Source organism: Raphanus sativus, chromosome 4 (genome assembly GCF_000801105.2).
Source record: "Raphanus sativus cultivar WK10039 chromosome 4, ASM80110v3, whole genome shotgun sequence".
NCBI lineage: Eukaryota > Viridiplantae > Streptophyta > Magnoliopsida > Brassicales > Brassicaceae > Raphanus > Raphanus sativus.
Window position 1 is genome coordinate 43,589,566 of NC_079514.1, and position 18,829 is coordinate 43,608,394.

General features: G+C 36.0%; 4 protein-coding genes across 5 annotated transcripts; 3 read left to right on the forward strand and 1 right to left on the reverse strand.

Annotated features, from left to right (window-relative positions):
- The first annotated feature begins 1,064 nt into the window (after positions 1–1,064).
- LOC108855753 (SWR1-complex protein 4) lies at positions 1,065–4,373 on the forward strand. The gene is given in 16 exon segments (XM_057009060.1): positions 1,065–1,361; positions 1,453–1,539; positions 1,644–1,709; positions 1,792–1,851; positions 1,973–2,029; positions 2,105–2,234; positions 2,321–2,388; positions 2,535–2,627; positions 2,717–2,764; positions 2,931–3,104; positions 3,195–3,305; positions 3,540–3,635; positions 3,740–3,811; positions 3,904–3,945; positions 3,947–4,069; positions 4,151–4,373. Coding segments are annotated over 16 exon segments (1,425 nt in total). The 5' UTR covers positions 1,065–1,238; the 3' UTR covers positions 4,226–4,373.
- A 145-nt stretch (positions 4,374–4,518) lies between these two features.
- Positions 4,519–7,808, forward strand: LOC130511681 (DUF724 domain-containing protein 6-like). 2 transcript variants are annotated; one of them, XM_057009057.1, is made up of 8 exons: positions 4,519–5,231; positions 5,353–5,766; positions 5,881–6,099; positions 6,188–6,251; positions 6,342–6,472; positions 6,566–6,626; positions 6,713–6,820; positions 6,919–7,808. In XM_057009057.1, exons 1-8 carry the CDS (start codon positions 4,773–4,775, stop codon positions 7,551–7,553), a joined length of 2,091 nt encoding a protein of 696 aa, XP_056865037.1. In that variant the 5' UTR covers positions 4,519–4,772; the 3' UTR covers positions 7,554–7,808. The 2 variants fall into 2 exon arrangements, with proteins under 2 accessions (XP_056865037.1, XP_056865038.1); XM_057009058.1 differs by having other exon boundaries at positions 6,716–6,820.
- Positions 7,809–8,444: 636 nt separating this feature from the next.
- On the forward strand, positions 8,445–15,445 carry LOC108836505 (long chain acyl-CoA synthetase 1-like). The gene is made up of 18 exons (XM_057009059.1): positions 8,445–8,584; positions 9,416–9,610; positions 9,719–9,782; positions 9,868–9,957; positions 10,049–10,105; positions 10,200–10,248; positions 10,338–10,414; positions 10,515–10,649; positions 10,903–11,070; positions 13,151–13,261; positions 13,369–13,523; positions 13,616–13,691; positions 13,797–13,914; positions 14,001–14,246; positions 14,338–14,477; positions 14,596–14,778; positions 14,879–14,998; positions 15,118–15,445. The coding sequence occupies exons 2-18, from the start codon at positions 9,465–9,467 to the stop codon at positions 15,163–15,165; spliced, it is 1,983 nt and encodes a 660-aa protein (XP_056865039.1). The 5' UTR covers positions 8,445–8,584; positions 9,416–9,464; the 3' UTR covers positions 15,166–15,445.
- Positions 15,446–16,435: 990 nt separating this feature from the next.
- On the reverse strand, positions 16,436–18,149 carry LOC130510963 (WRKY transcription factor 23-like). Its single transcript, XM_057007708.1, has 3 exons — positions 17,544–18,149; positions 17,293–17,436; positions 16,436–16,978 (listed from the first exon to the last, which is right to left on the reverse strand). The coding sequence occupies exons 1-3, from the start codon at positions 17,963–17,965 to the stop codon at positions 16,549–16,551; spliced, it is 996 nt and encodes a 331-aa protein (XP_056863688.1). The 5' UTR covers positions 17,966–18,149; the 3' UTR covers positions 16,436–16,548.
- Positions 18,150–18,829: the final 680 nt, after the last annotated feature.

Below are 18,829 nucleotides of genomic sequence, written 5' to 3' on the forward strand. Positions count from 1 at the left end.
CATCTAGATTGTTCCTTTCACTTGTATAAATAAGAGCATAGAGCTCATTGTAAAGATCAAGTTATGAATGCATAAACTTCAGTAATATTCAGTAAAGTTAATCTCTTTCGAGTTTCCTGATACTACCCTTAGTTGATCTCACCAGAGGTTTCGATAGTAAACTCGTGATTATCGGTGCCATGCGATGCGTCAACTACCGAAATACTCTTCCTCGTCGTGTTCTCATCTCGGGCGATATTGCTGTAAAGTTTCAACGTTGACAAAGAAGTCACCGCCGTCTCTGGCTCCTCTTTGGGCGTAAGACGGCAACTCATGAGTGCTCTGAAGAACATCACTATCGAAGCCATGCGTCTCCGACGTCGTAGGTTGCTTTTGCTAGCTTGTAGTTACGTATCTAATCAATTTATAAGTGCAAAGACACACAGACAAAACATATATACTTGCGGTTGGTTCAGTGTGTGTATAGTCTTAACCACGATCGTTGAATGCTGAAACAAGAGAGGCCAACGTGGAACACACATAATAGAAACTAGTTTTAGTAAGTATTTTGATTTACTAAAGTACCATTGCAGGAGAGCCAAGAGGGAGTTTGTAAGTGTGGCATTATGGTCTTTTCAACAATATGGTTTAGAGGTGTGTGGAAGAGAAAAAAAAAGAGTTCATCTTGAGCAAGAAACAATGAGAGGAGAAGAGATATTCTTATTTGATGTTTGAAAAGGAGCTTTATGAAAATATTGTGATCTAATCCTTTGTCGTACAGGTCAACTATGGTTGAACAAACCTTCTAGATTCTCCTTCCTTTTCGGTAACTTTAGCATTTTGGTCAGTAAACCTGTGTAGAAACTTTTATGTTTCTTAATTTCATATACGTATCTTGGGAAAACTATGTGTGTTTGCCTACATAATATAAGTTTTATTTCAATAATATTTTGGTATGATATAAATTTTGTGGAAAAAAAATCAATATTTATTTTCAAATTCTCTGAAGTTTTCGTTTAGGTTGACTGTAGGGAAAACATTACTATAAAGGCTAACGTAAGCCGAATAGGATCGACTCCGGAAACGGCACCGTTTTACCGAGGGGAAACTAAGTAAACTCGCTAAGCGAGTCCAAAGGTTTAAGTATTGAGTTGGCGCTCAAAATCCCCAATCTTGGTCGAAATTGGAAACCCTAACTTCTGAATCGAATCGAATCGAATCGAAGATCGTAGTGCTTCTGGATGATAGCTACTCTTTGAATGGGTGGTACGGACGCAAAGGACATTCTGGGGTTGCCGAAGACTCCACTCTCTTTAAGCCACGAGAAGAAATCGCGACCCCAGAAGGAGTCTCACCGAAAACCCGATGGCATTTCACGCGAGGTGAGAGCTCTAAAACGAGTCGCAACAAGCACCGCCCTGGAGTCGATTATTAATTTTAAGTCTCGAGCTATCGTCTTTGTTGAAATTTCAGGTTTATGCGCTTACGGGGGGCGTTGCGCCTCTTATGCCCTCAATTGATGTTACCCACTTAAAGCGACCTCCTCCACCTGATGAGAAGGTAACATTTTAAGGACTTTTTTTTTTTTTTTGTTTAAAGATGATTCTTGTGAGTTTGATGACATATGGTAAGTAAGAAGCCTTGTATGTTTCTTTACTTCTCAGGTAGATTGGCAATGGCTTCCCATCAAAAGTTCTGCTAGGAAAGATGATTTGCAGCTTTTCCATTGGGTAACAAGTTTCCCCTTTTTTTAAGAGCATTTCCTTCTTTCTAATGCTCCTCATTGTGTTTTGTTTTGTCATATCTTTACAGGTTAGAGTGGTTAATGGTGTTCCACCTACAGCTGACTATTCCTTTGCCAAATATAACAAGGTGCTATTTTCTTTTCTTTTCTTTTATTTTTCATGAGTTTCGTTTGAGTTACTTTTACTCTCATCTCTTCCTTTTTGCTTCTTCTCATCTCTTTTCATAATTCCTCTATCTTTTAATGCAGTCAGTTGATATCTTGAAATACACAGACGATGAGTATGAGAATCATTTAACGGATCCCGTAAGTGTCTGCTTCACAGTTTTCTTTCTTTGGTTAGTGTTCACTTGGTTGATTGATTCTGCTCCCAACTTGTAGCTATGGACCAAGGAAGAGACATCTCAGTTGTTTGAACTCTGTGAAAGGTTTGATCTCCGTTTCACTGTCATTGCTGATCGCTTTCCCTTACCACGGACTGTAGAGGAATTGAAGGATCGTTACTATACTGGTAATGTTTTTCACCATTTTCTTTCTTCTTTGTTTCTGTTTGTTAGATTATACGAGGACTGAGAATTCTCTCTCTTTCTTTTGTAGTAACTCGGGCTCTGCTGCGTGCTAGAGCTCAGTCTCCAGCAGAGTTGGCAAACCATCCTCTTATGAAGGTCACTTTCCTCTTTTCTGTTTCTTCATACCTAACTTAGTAGAACTATTATGTTCATATATTTTGAGCAATATGTACTCGTCGTGTGTGTTATCTTGAGAGAATATTATCTCTGAAAAGCTGGTTTTCAATATATTGGCATAATAGGAGCCTTATGATATTACACGCGATAGAGAGCGCAAACGTGCATTGTCAATGGTCCTGTCCCAGAGTAGACACCAGGAGAAGAAAGATGCTGAGGTCTTTCTCTTTTAATTTTGACTAAAACATGCATCCATAAATATATAAAATACTTCTCTGCTTTCTCTTATCCTCTCTCATAACTACAGATTCTTGCTGAGGCTAAGAGAATCACAGAGATGCGTTTGGCTGCACGTGTAAGTGTTGTCTTAAAATCATTATACTCACTCGTACTAACTAAATAACAATAGATAAATTTTTCTTACCGTGATTGAAGATGACCTTTTACCTTACGACGCATATTAGAACTCAATCCTCATCATCATCTTGTCTCTGTAACGATTGGTCTTTCTGGTTGTCCAGCGTGCGGCAGATCTTGATGTGTCTGGGAATGAGAATGTCGGTCTTGATAAAGCTGATGGAGGTCCAGGGTGTAGTGTATCTCCATCTTCCAATTCTCAGCTTCCTGCAACTGCTGTGGCTCCATCAACACTAACTATGGCAGATTATACCTCTACTCTTGCTTCTCTGCGCATGGTGAGTGTCCTTTCTTCCTCTCTATCCTTTTTTTTTTCATTTGGCCTCCAGTGATCTGATTTCTTTTTGGTGAATCTGTCAAATTTCCAGCTTCATGTGTACTTGAGAACCTATGGACTCGAACAAATGGTCCAAGCTGCAAGCTCTGCTGTTGGTCTTCGAACGATCAAACGCGTTGAGCAGACTCTGCAAGATCTTGGGGTTCGTTTTTTTCTTGTTCTGTTTAACTCTGTCTATTTTTCTTCATATCATTTCAATTGACTGGGGAATGAGACTTAGCTAATACCATATATTACTCAATCTGGCTGGCTTCCGCATGTCTTCTACTACTAACTTATGGGGATCTTGGTTTGGTTCTTAGGAGTTTATTTGACTGGAACTGCTTTTAAGATTTGGAAATTGGATTTTTTAGTATATAGATTTCTCTGTTTACAGGTTAATCTAAAGCCAAAGGTTCCCACAAAAACTGTATGTGATGAGCATCTTGAATTACGAAAAGAAATTCTTACACTACTAAACCTTCAGAAGCAGGTAAGTCTTATATAAAGTGTCTTATCTCACATAAATTCACAAATATACATACATCCACCTCTTCTTTTCTAACTAGTTTACTTTTGATGGTCACGTAATTTCAGCTACAGTATAAAGAATCAGAAGGATCATCACACCGTGAAGGGACATATGCCGCAATGCCAGACACTCCAAAGGTAAACATGATAACTTGAATCGCCAAATTATTACTGCAGTTTCATCTTCTTGTGGATAAATATCTCTGATCCTTTTGTATTTTATTGATCAGGATCGTGTTTTCGCATCGGAGCCATTCAGTTTTGGAGGTACACTTCCTTTAATCTTCTTTGTTTCAGAATTGTATCTGCTACTTGGCCATCTCTAAGTTGCAATTTGTGTGTCTGTGTTTAGGAGTTTCAGCTGACAGACCAATCAAGAAGGAACCAAAGCGCAAGGTGATGCAGATGAGAATCTGGTCTTTCTTTTCATATTTGATTTCTCAACATATATATATAGTAACAATGTGAATCTTTCAGGGTCCTGGAAGACAGGCAGACACTCCTTCACCAGCTCATAAGCGGCCTAGAAAATTGAAAGCATCTGATCTCTAAAAATGTTGTCTCGGTGCACTTCTGATTCCCCCTATTTTCATTTGCAAGATTTATTTCAGTCTGAAGCTTTGTACTATTTTCAGTTTCTTTAATTATGTAGAAGAGAATACGAAGTTAATGCGTTAGTAAATTAAAAGTTGAAAACCAATGCAAATCTTATACTCTTTATAGTTCCCGAATCATCTCCCCAAAAATCTGATATATATTCAAATTTGACAATAGTGACAAAGTTTAGGCCCAAAAAGTTTTGGTTATTGGGCTTGTGATCCTTTTAATCTTCACGATAAGAGTTTAAGCGCCAAAAGAAAAGAAAACTAAAATTGAAAAAGAAAAAGAAAAACCTTGGCTTTCCACAGTTAAAGCATGTTTAGATCATTAGTACTTGGAAAGTCTCTTTCTGTCTTCATCATCTTCTCTAGCTAGCTCTAGGGTTTCAGGAGGAAGTGAGAAAGTGGTTGGGTTCGTTTCAGTTTCAGGGGAAAAAGGAAAAAAAAGCTCGTTTCTTCTTGTTTGGTTTCAACTTCATTTCAGAGTTTTGGAAGTGAAAATGTTGGAAAATCAGGAGAAAGAAGAAGAGGAAAAGTTAGCCATCGCCAAAGACTCTGAAGTAGAAGTGTGCTCTGAAGAAGAAGGCTTCGTAGGTGCTTGGTACAGAGCCATCCTCGAGGACTCTCCGACCAAATCTAGACGCATAAAGCTCCGAGTCCGTTACACGACCTTGCTCAAAAATGACTGCTCAGCTCCTCTCACCGAAGCAGTCCAACAGAGCTTCATCCGTCCTGTCCCGCCTGAGGATCTGTACGACGGCGTCGTTTTCGTTGAAGGTTCAGTGGTTGACGCTGATCTCAAAGATGGGTGGTGGGAAGGCGTGGTGGCTAAAAAATTGGAAGATGAACAGTACTTGGTCTGCTTCGATACTCCACCGGACATACTCCAGTTCAACAGAAAGCAGCTGAGACCTCATCTTGACTGGACAGGCTCCCAATGGGTCCGACCAGAGATCAAGGTAAGAAAAAAAAGTCTCTTCCTTTTTGCTAAAGTTTCAGCCTTTGTGTTTGATTTTGCATGTGGGAGACTTTATGAACCCTTACTATGTTTTTGTTTTTTTGGCTTTTGGAAATGAAAAGGAACTGAGCAAGTCACTGTTTAGCTCCGGGACCATGGTTGAAGTGAGCCGTGGGATTAATAGACTGGAAGCTGCTTGGGTCCCTGCAATTGTGGTTACGGAGGTTGAAGCGGGTGTTGTTGTCAAGAGTTGTTACAAGTCTCTGACTTTCAATGCTGAGGAAGTGACCCCAAGCTTCGCGGTTGATGTACGCAAGGTCAGGCCTGTACCTCCACCGTCTTCTGTTGAAGAGTACATCTTGTCAGCTCCTGTTGACGCGTTTAATGGTTCGGCATGGCGTCGTTGTGTGGTGACAGCAATTCGTACTGATAAAAGCTACCAAGTGAGTTTTGTGGGCACAAAAGAGAAGGATGTGTTCAAGCACTCTGACCTTAGGCCTTCAATGGAGTGGGAGGACGGTGTTTGGCTTCCTAAGGTATTTCCTTCCTTCTTCTTTTTTTTTTTATTCATTCACATTGTGTCCTGTTTGGTTATTTGTGAATTTAAAGTGATAATAACGTTGAGAGCTTTTACCATTTTTTGTTTCCAGAAAAAGCTTGAAAAGGATACTCCTCCTTCAGACGGCCAAAAGAAGAGATACTTAAGTGAAATCAATGCGTTGAGCAGACCCAAAAAGCTCAAGGTAATCCGCTCTTGTGGTGCCACTAAGCCTGGAGGAAGTGCAACTGTAACTCCTAAGCATGTCAGACAATCCCCGGTTCATGGAGAAGCCACTGAGGGTGAAACTGAACTCCATGAGACTGTAGCTGTGAGTTACAGATATTAACCCCCCCCTTGTGTGTTAATTCTTTTTGGCTGCTTCCTAGTTCTGATTGTTATTGTTTACTAATGATTAGGTAAAGAAATCTGGAAATCAAATGGCTGGTGCTGCTGCTACGCCAGTCACAACCATACCAATAGGTAATCGAGATCTTCTTGTAGCTACAAAAATCTGATGGATTTCTCTTGCATTATCTGCAAATTGGTCAATGCATTTTTCTCTGTTTCCAGAAAAAGAATCTGCTCCACCTGTGACCTCAGTGATAAAGGCAACACCGTTCAGAACACCAGATGCTGAAACTCAAGTAATGACAACCCCTAAGAAGACCCTTCATCCAATGAGTGTGCAAACTGGAGAGAAGGTAGAGAGTTAAATTCATTGGTTTACTTTTTTCCTTATCTTTGTGGGGATGGTTCAGCTTTTGTGGTCTAATACTTTTTTTTTTATAATTCAGACGGCTGAAGAGCATAACAACAAAGGAATCAGTCACGACTCAAACCTTGAAGATTATACTGGTATTTCTATAATATATTGTATTTTATTTCCTACTGAATCCTAATCCTGTGATTAACTTAACGTGAGCCTTGCTGCAATGGTTCAGCAGAAGAGGCTTTGATCGCTGATACAAATGACAAGGATGATTATGATCAGCCCCTCTCTGCATGGATCCAAGGAGGAAAATCATCTAATGATTCTGACAAATCTAAGAGTAAGACACTTTGTGTGTAATTCCTCCACTACATTAGATGTGTCCCTTTTGAACAGAATGCTAATGAAAGTTGTCTACTTAATTTTCTGTGTTTGCAGTGATGTATCCAACAGAGTTATCAACTCCTGATAAAACCACCGGAGCAAGTGAGGATACAACAGTGGTTCTGCCGTTTGTGAAACGCTCACCCGTCTGGAAAGCGATTGAATCAATGGAAGTCTATAAGAAAGCAAAGCAGAATCCTCATTTCACCCCGTTGCTCGGTACAAGAGAAGAGCTCCGTGAAGGGTTAGCAGCTGGTGTGATGGTGAATTTTTCTAGTTTATTAGAGAGAGTAACAGATCTGCACCTTCACACTCCCAAAAGCATACTGGAGGGACTGAAAGAGTGCTTTTACGAGAGTGAGAAGTATGGATTTGATGTTGCTGAGCCGATATCTCGGATTGCAATGCTGGTCTCTCTCGTAGAAGAAAACTTTAGCAGAGAGGATAAGCTAAAAGAAATGGAGAAAGGGAAGGCAGAGGCAGTTAGCAAAGTGGAAAAAGTTAGAGAAGATCTGAGAGATGTTGAGTGCAAGATTCTCGAGCTGCAGAACCAAAAAGGAGACTTGAAAGTGAAGGAGGATGCTGAAGAGAAAAAGATTGCTTATTTACAGATGTGTGCTGAAGAGATTGACAAAAGGTCGCAAGAAGCTGAGCTTAAGTTTCAGGAGATCGTGTCTGCTTCTTGGTGATGCCTCCACCATCAACCTGTTTATGTGAGGTTAGGTTAGAGTTGGAAACAAGAAGAAAAAAAAACTATGATGAGCTGCTCTAAGCTCTCTATCTTTTGCAAATGAAAGCTAGACTAAGTTTAACAAGGAAGAATACTTTTGGTTATGTTAAGGTAGATGATTGATTGAGCTGGTTTTAACTCTACTGTCACTTTTGATGAAAACTATGAAGTTAGTGGGTATTCTGGTGATTATGAATTGCTAATTTGTGGTAAAGAGATTACTCTTCGGGTTACATTACTAATTGGACATTCTAGTTGGTTAATTAGTGGTTTCCTCAACTATATACTAATAAATTTTAGCTGTGATGTTTTTTGGTGACGAATGTTGTTGCATAGAAGCTCAACTACTGTCGTTTTCAAAAAAATATGCTCAGTTTATCCAAGATTCCAAGCATCAGCATACTAAAAATGAAAATTGTTACCTACCTAGTATAGTAACCACGTGATGTATGTATGGTAAATGCAGTGTTATATACAAAACAACTTTACGAAATGAACCACCAAACGTTTTAGTTTCGGAAAATGTCAAAAAGCTTCCGTCACAAACGTCAAATGATGATATGCTTTATTTATAAACAAATGAATAAAGTGTGTTTGTAATATGGACGTAATTTCAATTAATGTAAAATAGTAGTTGAAGATTTATGGAAATTTTAACTAACAGCGAACTACAAAACAAGAATTAATTAAATCGACTTTCTTTTGTTTCATTTTTTTTTCTTGTCTTCTTTATCAGTTTTTCTGTATCAACAAACTCTTTTTTTTTTCGCTAAACACCAAACTCATTTAATATTATAGTATAAACTATAAACTATAAACTAACAACCATATCTCAGGTCCTCAACTTAAATTGTTTCTCTCTGGTCATATCTAAGAGATCCATACACAGAGATATATATTAAAACAAAGCTTCCAGCCAGTGAAAAACAATCCGACCTGATCTAATATTTGCAAACTACCACAATCCTTTCTTATACCAACTAAGATAAGGTCAGTTGCTTAATATTTGCTTTTCTTCAGGTTATTTTCGTGTTCAATTAATTTCTTTTCTGCTTTTCATACTTTAGATCAGTGATGTTGTTGAGTAGAGAACACGAAATTTTTTTAAGTATGAAGATGTCTAGGTTGACTAGAGAACGTTACAAGTTACAACTACATCACTTTCATATTTTTTTTGTTTTCAGAGTTTTTCATAAATTTATAAAGTTCTCCATTCACAAAATTGTGTACTATTGTAAATAAGATGGTGAAAAGAGGGATAAAGAGAGTGAAGCCATGTGTTCACGTTTAAGGCGTGATTCTTAAACCAGTGAATTAGTTTATGATACATTATTAATTATAAGTTTAGTTGAAGTTAAGCGGCCGGTGAAAATTATGGACACTCGACTTATTTGATTTAATTTATCCTTATTTTTTTCTGAATATGAAATTATTTATCAAATCACAATAGGAGGAAACAAAATTTGTTTCAAATCTGAATGGAGTAGTTGGTACCTTAGGTTGTGATCAAATACATAAAACTTTGGGTTTCTGGTCGGTATGGTTAGGTGGATCGGACCGGTGACAAATAAATGCCATTAATTTACTTTGTGTATAATAATAGAATTAACGTACGGAATACGCAAGCAGATTAATTCATGAAACTTTAGTTCACAATATTGCCTCATTTATATCCCTCATTCTGTATCCAAGTTACTCTTTCAGTGCTTCTCTTACTACATTTAACATTTAGTTCCTAAAATTTTGTACCATTCATCAATCCGGGCAGTGTTATATCTCATATATATTAACACCGTCTTATTTCATTTATTTTACATAAAGAAAATTAGACTTAGAGATTCTCTTGAAAGAAGGGAGAAAAAAAGAAAGAATGAAGTCATTCGCGGCGAAGGTGGAAGATGGAGTGAGAGGAGAAAACGGGAAGCCGTCGGTAGGTCCGGTGTACCGGAATCTTTTGTCGGAAAAAGATTTTCCTCCAATAGATTCTGATATCACCACAGCTTGGGACATTTTCAGGTATATTATTATTAACATAACTGTTATCATCTTTTTCGTCAAAAAAAAAAAACTGTTATCATATTTTCTATGTGACTATTGTTGATAAAACTCTTTTGGTTTTATCAGTAAATCAGTCGAGAAATTCCCTTACAACAAGATGCTTGGATGGCGTCAAATCGTCGATGAGAAAGTGATCTTTTAAAGTCTTCTTACTAAAACAATATTTGACAAAAATTTACGTGTAAATATTTGTTTATATGTATTTATACGAATAGGTTGGACCGTATATGTGGAAAACTTACAAGGAAGCATACGAAGAAGTTCTGCAGATTGGCTCTGCAATACGGGGTCTTGGAGCTGAGCCTGTAAACATTTTTTACGCAACTCATTATTCTTAGTGTTCTTGGAGATTATTAGTATAAGTTGAAATAAAATAGTTTATGCATATATATGTAGGGGTGTCGAGTGGGGATCTATGGAGTAAATTGTCCTCAGTGGATCATAGCAATGGAGGTCCATCTCTTTTGATTAAAAATTCTCTTATTTACTTCTTTATATATTTAATGTTTCTTACAAAAACTATACGCATTTTTGTGGGTATATTTAGGCATGTGCGGCTCACACTCTAATCTGTGTACCTCTATATGATACCTTGGGTAGGTTAAATTTTACAGTATTTTATTTTGAAGTGTTGTGGCTCAAAGTTATTGACACCTGAGTCAAACAAAAAATTATTGTTCCGTAGGATCTGGAGCAGTGGATTATATCGTTGATCATGCGGAAATCGATTTTGTATTCGTCCAAGAGACCAAGATTAAAGGGGTTAAAATCTTTGGAAATTAATTTCACTAATAAAGTCATATACATATATATATATACAAATCTATGTGAATAATAAATCTTGTATGTTATTGATATTTAGCTTCTTGAGCCAGACTGCAAATGTGCTAAACGGCTAAAAGCTATAATTTCCTTCACTAATATAAGCGAGGAACATAACCTCAAGGCTTCAGAAGTTGGAGTCAAAACATACTCTTGGCTCGATTTTCTCCAAATGGTTCGTCTCTCGTTTTATTTTCTAAAATAATACTAGTTATGTAACTTTACGTTGGTACAATACTACAAGTCTACAATCTATATATGAAATGGTCGGACCATTCTTTGAGGTATTTAATAACAGGCACATGTTGAACTAACTTTACGGCATTTGATTTTCGTACATATGCACAGTAATAAATGAATTAAGTCCCACACACACATTTGCATTGATGACTGATGATAAAATATCTTTTTGTTGCTTGATTGAGCAGGGATGTGAGAAATCGGAAGAGACTACCCCGCCTAAGCCGTTTAATATATGCACCATAATGTACACGAGCGGCACGAGTGGTGACCCTAAAGGTGTGGTTTTGACTCATGAAGCTGTGGCAACTTACGTTGTTGGCATGGATCTTTACATGGACCAGTTCCAAGACAAGGTAAGCTATATGAATGAATCGTTTATCTAACAAAACACCAAAAAAAGTATTCATGTTTTGGGTGGATGACTTTTATTTCTAGACCGTTTAAATTATCCGTGAACACGAATGGGATATCCTTTTTCAGTGCCGGCTTAGCATGGAGGGCGGTCAGTGCGACCGCCCCAGGGCCCACCCTATTTTTTTTTTTTTAGTGACATATATAGTATACTAAATTTAAATTTATGTAGTATTATAAAATGTGAGTACAAAAATTTAATAAAAACTCAAATTAAAACATGCATCTATCTTATTAAATCAGAAACATTACAACTTCTTCTATGTGGATTTTAAAGGTGGACCTCATATATTTAAATTAAATGTCTCATTCTTTATATATAATATGTACTATAGTCTAACTTTGCATTGATGTATTTCCTTAAATACAATTCTTCTTTTGTCCATATTCCATATATGATTTTCACATTTATTACATATCGATTTAAATAAGATATATACTAAAAATACTAAAAATATTAATCGTTTTAGAATTACCTTATACAATTCATTTTAAATTGATCAGTATACTTTCATTGGTCATATTGATTTTATTAGTACGAATAACATTAAGTAGATAAATCACAGACACATACATAAAGATATGATTATTCTTTAACTACGTTGGGCCTGATGTACTTTCTAAAACAAATAACACATAGCTTTATATATTGTATAGAATATAGTAATATTGTATAGTATTATACTTATACAATAATACTAAAAACAAACCAAACTGAAATATAATATATATCGAAAATGCTTTGAACCATTACACACAAAATATATTAGACCTCAGAGATAAAATTCACTTTGAAATTATGTAATAGTTATTTTAAAAAATTAAATTTCGTAATGTACAAAAAAACATAAGTTTTATATAAAATTTTGTGTTACAATAAAAAGACACAACTCGCGCTTGCAAAGTGTTATTTTTACATAAAGACATATTTGATATTGTTCTTTAAACACAAAATTGAATTATACAAACTCGATACTACATAAAACTAAACAATATAGAATACATTTTAAAAATAAAACCCGTGCGGGTGCGCATGGCCTTTGCGAAAATCGTAGATATGTTTATATAATATATTTATATATTATGTTACACATATTTTCATATAAATAATACCTCAGTGTAAGTTTTATATGATAAATGTTGAAAATACAAAATATATAGCACTATATATTTTAAATAATATATATAAAAATCTACTTCACGTTATCATAAAATTTAAAAATCAAATTTAGTAATTAAACACATTACTTATTTAAACACATTAGTACACATTGTTATTTATCAAAATTTTATATTAATACACATTGCAATCATGTATAACATTTAGTAAATTTAATAGAAACAAAGATAAAAGAAAAATTGACTCCCGCTCGGTAGAGCGGGTCATGATCTAGTGTTAGTTTATTTGTGTAAAAGTAACTTAAATATATTTAAAATTAGTCATTATATAGGGCCTAAATATATTTTTTTATAATATAAGATCTAAATTTTTTTTTTGCACTAGGACCCTTAATAGTGTTGAGCCGGCCCTGTCCTTTTTTCGGAAGTATTCATGATCCGTGATCAGCTGTTTCGTTTGAGTAATAAATTCTCCAATTTGATTCGATTCGATTCATAGCCACTCGGATATTCAGTGTTCCGTTCATACAAAAAAATTAGATTTTTGAGCGGATATCCGATTTGATCAGTAAAAATAAATAAAAATAAATAAAAATAAATAAAAATTCTTAAAATAATATTTTATTACAAAAATATTTACTTTTAAATTTTTTAAGATTTAAAAAAAATAAATTTAGTAAATAAAAATATTATAAAACTTATACACAATATACTATTTATATAACTTATGTATGTAATTCTTTAAATAACAAAAAAACTTCTTGAATGTTAAAACAATACTAATAGACTAACACCATTCCATTTACAACTATTTATCTTGTGTTTCTGCTTAAATACAAAAGGAATTGCCAGTCAACGTTGTCTTAATCCTCTGTTTTCTTTGGGTGGGTCAAATACAAGCAGATGACACATGAGGATGTGTATCTCTCCTTCTTGCCGCTGGCTCACATTCTTGACCGTATGAATGAGGAATACTTCTTTCGCAAAGGGGCTTCCGTTGGCTATTACCATGGAGTATGTTAATCTCTTGAGAAACACCAACATTCATCAATTGTGGATCAAGATAGATAAAGGAATCACTAGGAGACTTGAATATATACATGTTGATGTGTTTTGCCTAGGATTTGAATGTGTTACGTGATGACATTCAAGAACTGAAACCAACTTACCTAGCTGGAGTTCCAAGAGTGTTTGAGAGAATCCACGAGGGTATTCAAAAGGCTCTTCAAGAACTTAACCCGAGAAGGAGACTTATCTTCAATGCTCTCTACAAACAGTAAGCAAATCGATAACTGCTCTATTTTCTTCTTATTTCTATGCTCTCTAATGATGTAACATTGCAAAACAAATTAATGATGGATGATGCAGCAAGCTTGCATGGTTGAATCGTGGATACTCTCATAGTAAAGCGTCACCCATGGCTGATTTCATAGCCTTCAGAAAGGTTAAAACCCAGTCAAAATAATGGTTTTTTCTTTGTATTATGAGAATTTTGTCTTGTTTTTGGTGATTACATAAACCGACTTTTCGCGGTTTTTTTATGTTATAGATTAGAGACAAACTAGGAGGTCGAATCCGGTTGCTAGTATCTGGAGGAGCACCTTTGAGCACTGAGATTGAAGAGTTCTTGAGAGTTACTTGTTGTTGCTTTGTGGTCCAAGGCTACGGTATATATATATATCATTCTAGGGTTTCTTCTCTATGTTTCTTGTTTATCAAGGAAGGTCAATGGTGATGTGATTGTTTGGATTAGGTCTAACGGAGACGCTTGGAGGAACGGCGATGGGCTTCCCGGACGAGATGTGTATGCTAGGGACAGTCGGTATTCCGGCGGTTTACAACGAGATACGGCTTGAGGAGGTGGCTGAAATGGGCTACGACCCACTTGGTGAAAATCCAGCAGGCGAGATCTGTATAAGAGGAAAATGCCTGTTTTCTGGTTATTACAAGAATCCCGAGCTTACTCAAGAAGTCATGATAGACGGATGGTTCCATACAGGTGGCTTCTTGTTTGAAACAAAACTTTGACTAATGTTCTTATTCAGGTCTCTAGATTGTTCTTGATGGGTGTTGGTCTTTTTCTTTTACAGGAGATATTGGTGAGATTCAATCAAATGGAGTACTTAAGATAATTGATCGTAAAAAGAATCTTATCAAACTCTCTCAAGGAGAATACGTTGCTCTTGAGAACTTGGAAAATATCTACGGTCAAAACTCTCTTGTCCAAGATGTAAATTTCTCAACTCTGAAATCATGATTTCTTGCAAAGCAAGCAAGCAAGCAAGCCGTTTGGGTTTCTCCTCAAATTTCATCAAGTTGTTGTCTGTTTTTATGCGTGGGTTTCTCAGATATGGGTTTATGGAGACAGCTTCAAATCGATGCTTGTCGCGGTGATTGTTCCAAACCAAGAAACCGTTAAACGTTGGGCTAAAGAACTTGGTTTTACTAAACCATTCGAAGAACTATGTTCTCTCTCTGAGTTACAAGAGCACATCATTTCAGAACTGAAGTCCACGGCAGAGAAGAACAAGGTTTGTTTAAACTGGTGTGATTTAATCTTAATCAAATTTCTTTAGTTAAATAGATAAATACTAATAGAAACTAATCATGGATTTGAAAAATATATAATAGCTAAGAAAGTTTGAGTACATCAAAGCAGTGACGGTGGAGACAAAACCTTTCGATGTAGCGAGAGACTTAGTTACTGCAACGCTCAAGAACCGGAGGAACAACCTGCTCAAGTATTATCAGGTTTCAAATTTTCTTTGTTTCACTTTGTATAGATCATTTTTTTTAAAAAAAATAGTTATTTATAGACTAGTCAATATAAATGTGTGATCCGTTCAGTCATCTAACGTTTCATTATACAGGTACACGTCGAGGAGATGTACCGAAAATTGGCGTCAGAGAAAATCTGAAAGTGTTGCGATGAGGTGTGTGCGCTAATATTGATAATTATGTTATATATAATACCAATAATTGATAGACATGAGCCTTATGGTTTCTGTAATGAAGATAAAGATGAGAAAACTCCTATATATGTTCGTTTGATACAGTTTAGTACGTCATGCATGTAAGTTGTAACAAGGGTAGTTGATGAAGCAACTTATTCATAAAAGTCTATGGTAGTAGGCATTTGGTTCTCTTTGTTAATGAAACTAAAAAGAAGGGTTAAGGTATTAACAAGTTAATGTCTTATCATATCTCTTGGTAAATATTAAAGCGCAAAGGTTTGTAAGTTATTGCTTCCTTGAGCCAGTGGGTCTCTCCAAGTTTGTCTTTTTGTCATATGCTTTTTAGACCATCAAGAGTTTGGTACTTTTGCTTTCGGTTGCAAACGTGACCGTGTTTGGGACAATGATTATGTACCTTCGGTTTGGGATTATCACTCACCGTAAAGGTCAATACAGATTACAGACATACTAAATCATATGGCATTGCTATGCACTCAGTAGACAAAAAGTAGTATTACCTCATAAGTTTGTTTGTCTTCCTTTTCTGTTTCTGTTTCCTTGTTCTCTTCTATTGAACATTTTCACACACACACACACATGTCTGCAAAAATAGCAAAAAGAAGAAAGTATGCATGGTAATTTGCTTTTTACTTTTTGTTCAATTTCTTTGTGGGATTTGTTCTTCTTTTTTACCATTTTCCAACAAGTCTATGCACTTAGGGACTACGTACACAAACTTTGATCGCGTTAACGCTATGATTCACAACCATTGAAAAGACTTTTCCAGTTTGGTGTCAACTATGGGAGCATCTTTAACCCCACTCTATTTTTCATTCTAAAATAGAGTTTAGAGTAAAAAATGCTCCAATAGTACTCTATTTTTCACTCTATAATAGAGTGAAAAATAGGTTTACTCAAAATATAGAGTAAGATGTTTTTTTATTGTTCATCACTCTATTTTTTACTCTAAAATAGAGTACCATTGGAGCAAACTCCATCTCTATTATAGAGTAAAAAATAGAGTGAACCCTTGAAGATGCTCTCAAGCAGTGGTGGCTTCACGGTCCAATTTGTTTTACATTTGTTTTTATTTTCCTCAAAATATATTTTACAGAAAATAATGTTTTTCTTTTTTAGGTACCCAATGTTAAATATAGTATTTTAGTTTTCCAGTAAATTAAATTTTTCTTGCCTACTTATGCATGGTTGCATCACTGAATAAAACATCAGTAGGTGACGTTACCTTCGGAATATTAGATCTACATCTCCCTCATGAGAACGAAATGATCCGTTTCTTTAAACAATTAATTATACAAAACAGAACCTTAACTAAATACTACATAGAGACTAGTCTTCCTTCAACATATGACACGGGACAACATCTTGAAGAAGTCCATTATCTTTAACCAAACCTCGACTCTTCTTCACACGTTCATCATCACCATATCCATGTGTGTGGCTGTTAAGGTACTGGCCGACTCCTCCAAAACAAGACAAGAGTTCTTGTTGTTGCTGTTGTTGGTGGTAATGGACAAGCTGTTGAAATTGAGGAGATATTACTGTTGATCTCTCCATTGGAAATCCAAAGTTACCACCAAGATTTGAAGCAACTCCTGACGATCCAAAGAACCCTCCAGTGGAAATTGGGCGAGAAGTGAGTGGACTAATGTGTGTGTGTTGACCTTCGTAGGTCGTAACCACAGTGCTTGGATCTCTGAACGATCTCTCCACTCTCTTCTTCACGTTACATGAAGCCGTTGTGCAACGGTAGTAACTCCTACAAAACAAAATACCATCATAAACTTTGGGTTAGCATTTTTGTGTGTTTTATCAATCTCTTTATTTATTTTTTTATTTTTTTGAAACACTATCAATCTCTTTATTTATAAATTAAAAATGCAAAGGAGAAAGTTTTCATTTAGTTTCATGTTTCCTACAAATTATTATAAGGCATGTCCTCAATAATTTTCGAGAGTTTTCATTTAAGCAAACAAGATAGGAAACAAAAAGAATTAAGACATTTTCGGCGTAAGTTTTAATTAGTCTTGTAGTTTGCTTGCTCAGATTGAAGTGAATTGAGTTAATTTTTACCTGGGAAAAGGACTGTTTTTGACAGCTTTCTGACCATACTTTCTCCAGCGATAACCATCTTCGAGATGATCAACCTCGCTCTTTGTCATGAAGGCTACTCTTGCTTCTCTTTGTCTTTTCAAACTATTCTTCTTTGGTTTCAGCCTGTTCATACACAACAAAACATATACATAAGAATGTTTTACTTTTTGCAACCTCTCATTATAAGTACATTCACTTTTAAAGAGACAAAAAAAAAATGAGACTCTTACTGTTTATTAGTATCACTCTTCGTATGTCCCTCTTCTTCTTCTTGGTCTACTCTTTTAGCTTTCTCTTCGTTTACAGCCTCGCTTGATGCCGAAGAAATCGAGGAAGAGTTAGGTGTCGCCGGTGAATTTATCAGCAAATGATCCGAACACAAAGTCTCCACCCTTGACGTCACTGATTTATCTGCAGTCGCGTTTGACAGTGGAGCTTGAAAGATCATTGAATCAGCAGAAGGCAGTTTAACAAACGGTTGCATTTGCGGTTGGAGCGTTTCAAGAAGTAAGGAATGAGGTGAAGCATAGTCCTGAAACTGATGATGTTGCTGAGAACCTAATAGCTCAAATGAATCCCTCTCCGTCCCCATGAAATCTCCTAAATCCCAAACGCTTAGAGACGATGGGTGATAAAAACTAGTAAACTCCATTGCGTTCTTTCCAAGTTTCCCAAGAAAGTAAATAAAAGTTGTAAACACGGTTAACTCGAAACAGAGTATTCGCGCCAAAACAGAGATCGACAAGAAAAGAAAAAATATAAAAGAATACAGAAGAGAGGCGGTGAGAAAAGGAGAGAGCGTTTGATGATATTTGGCGTAGAGAAAAGAGGACTGATTATGGTGCAAGGAGGAGTTGTGTTTGTCATTGTGTTGTTTAAATGGAGAGGGCTGGGTTTGATGCTGACCGGCAGTAGCAGGTCGTTATACAACACGAAAATTACAGTAACCGGTCACCGACCAATTTTTTTTCAAAAATTGTAACCATTGGTCAACGCGTAAGTCCGAGAAAACACACGGTGAAAGCTTTCATACGTCCCGTTTTGACTGGTTCAATAGTTAACCGGTTTTAACGCGCTAGTGTGAACGAGAACGGAAAAAAATAAGAGCAAATAAAAGCGCTGGTGTTTGCATGGGAATATTAGTGTGAACACGAACTTGTCTTTTTCTTTAAAACAAAAAAATTCCTTCATAGTTCTTTAAATAGCTTATCTCACCGATAGACATATCTCACCGATAAGATGTGTTCTTTAAATATATCATAGACATATCTCACCGATAAGATGTGTTCTTTTCTGAAGCCAAGATATATTTGTGGACGGTGAGACTGTTGTCCGGGAATATTGATTTCATTCGCAATTATATAAGCAGTGACATAACCCGAGGATTAAGAAGTCTAAATACAAGTCAAATTTCATAGTACTGTCTCGGTATAATTGTAGACGATGGTGGATTTGTAAATAATAAAGAACGTTTGTTACATCAATTAAAAAAGCCATTTGTGATTGACTCTGCTTT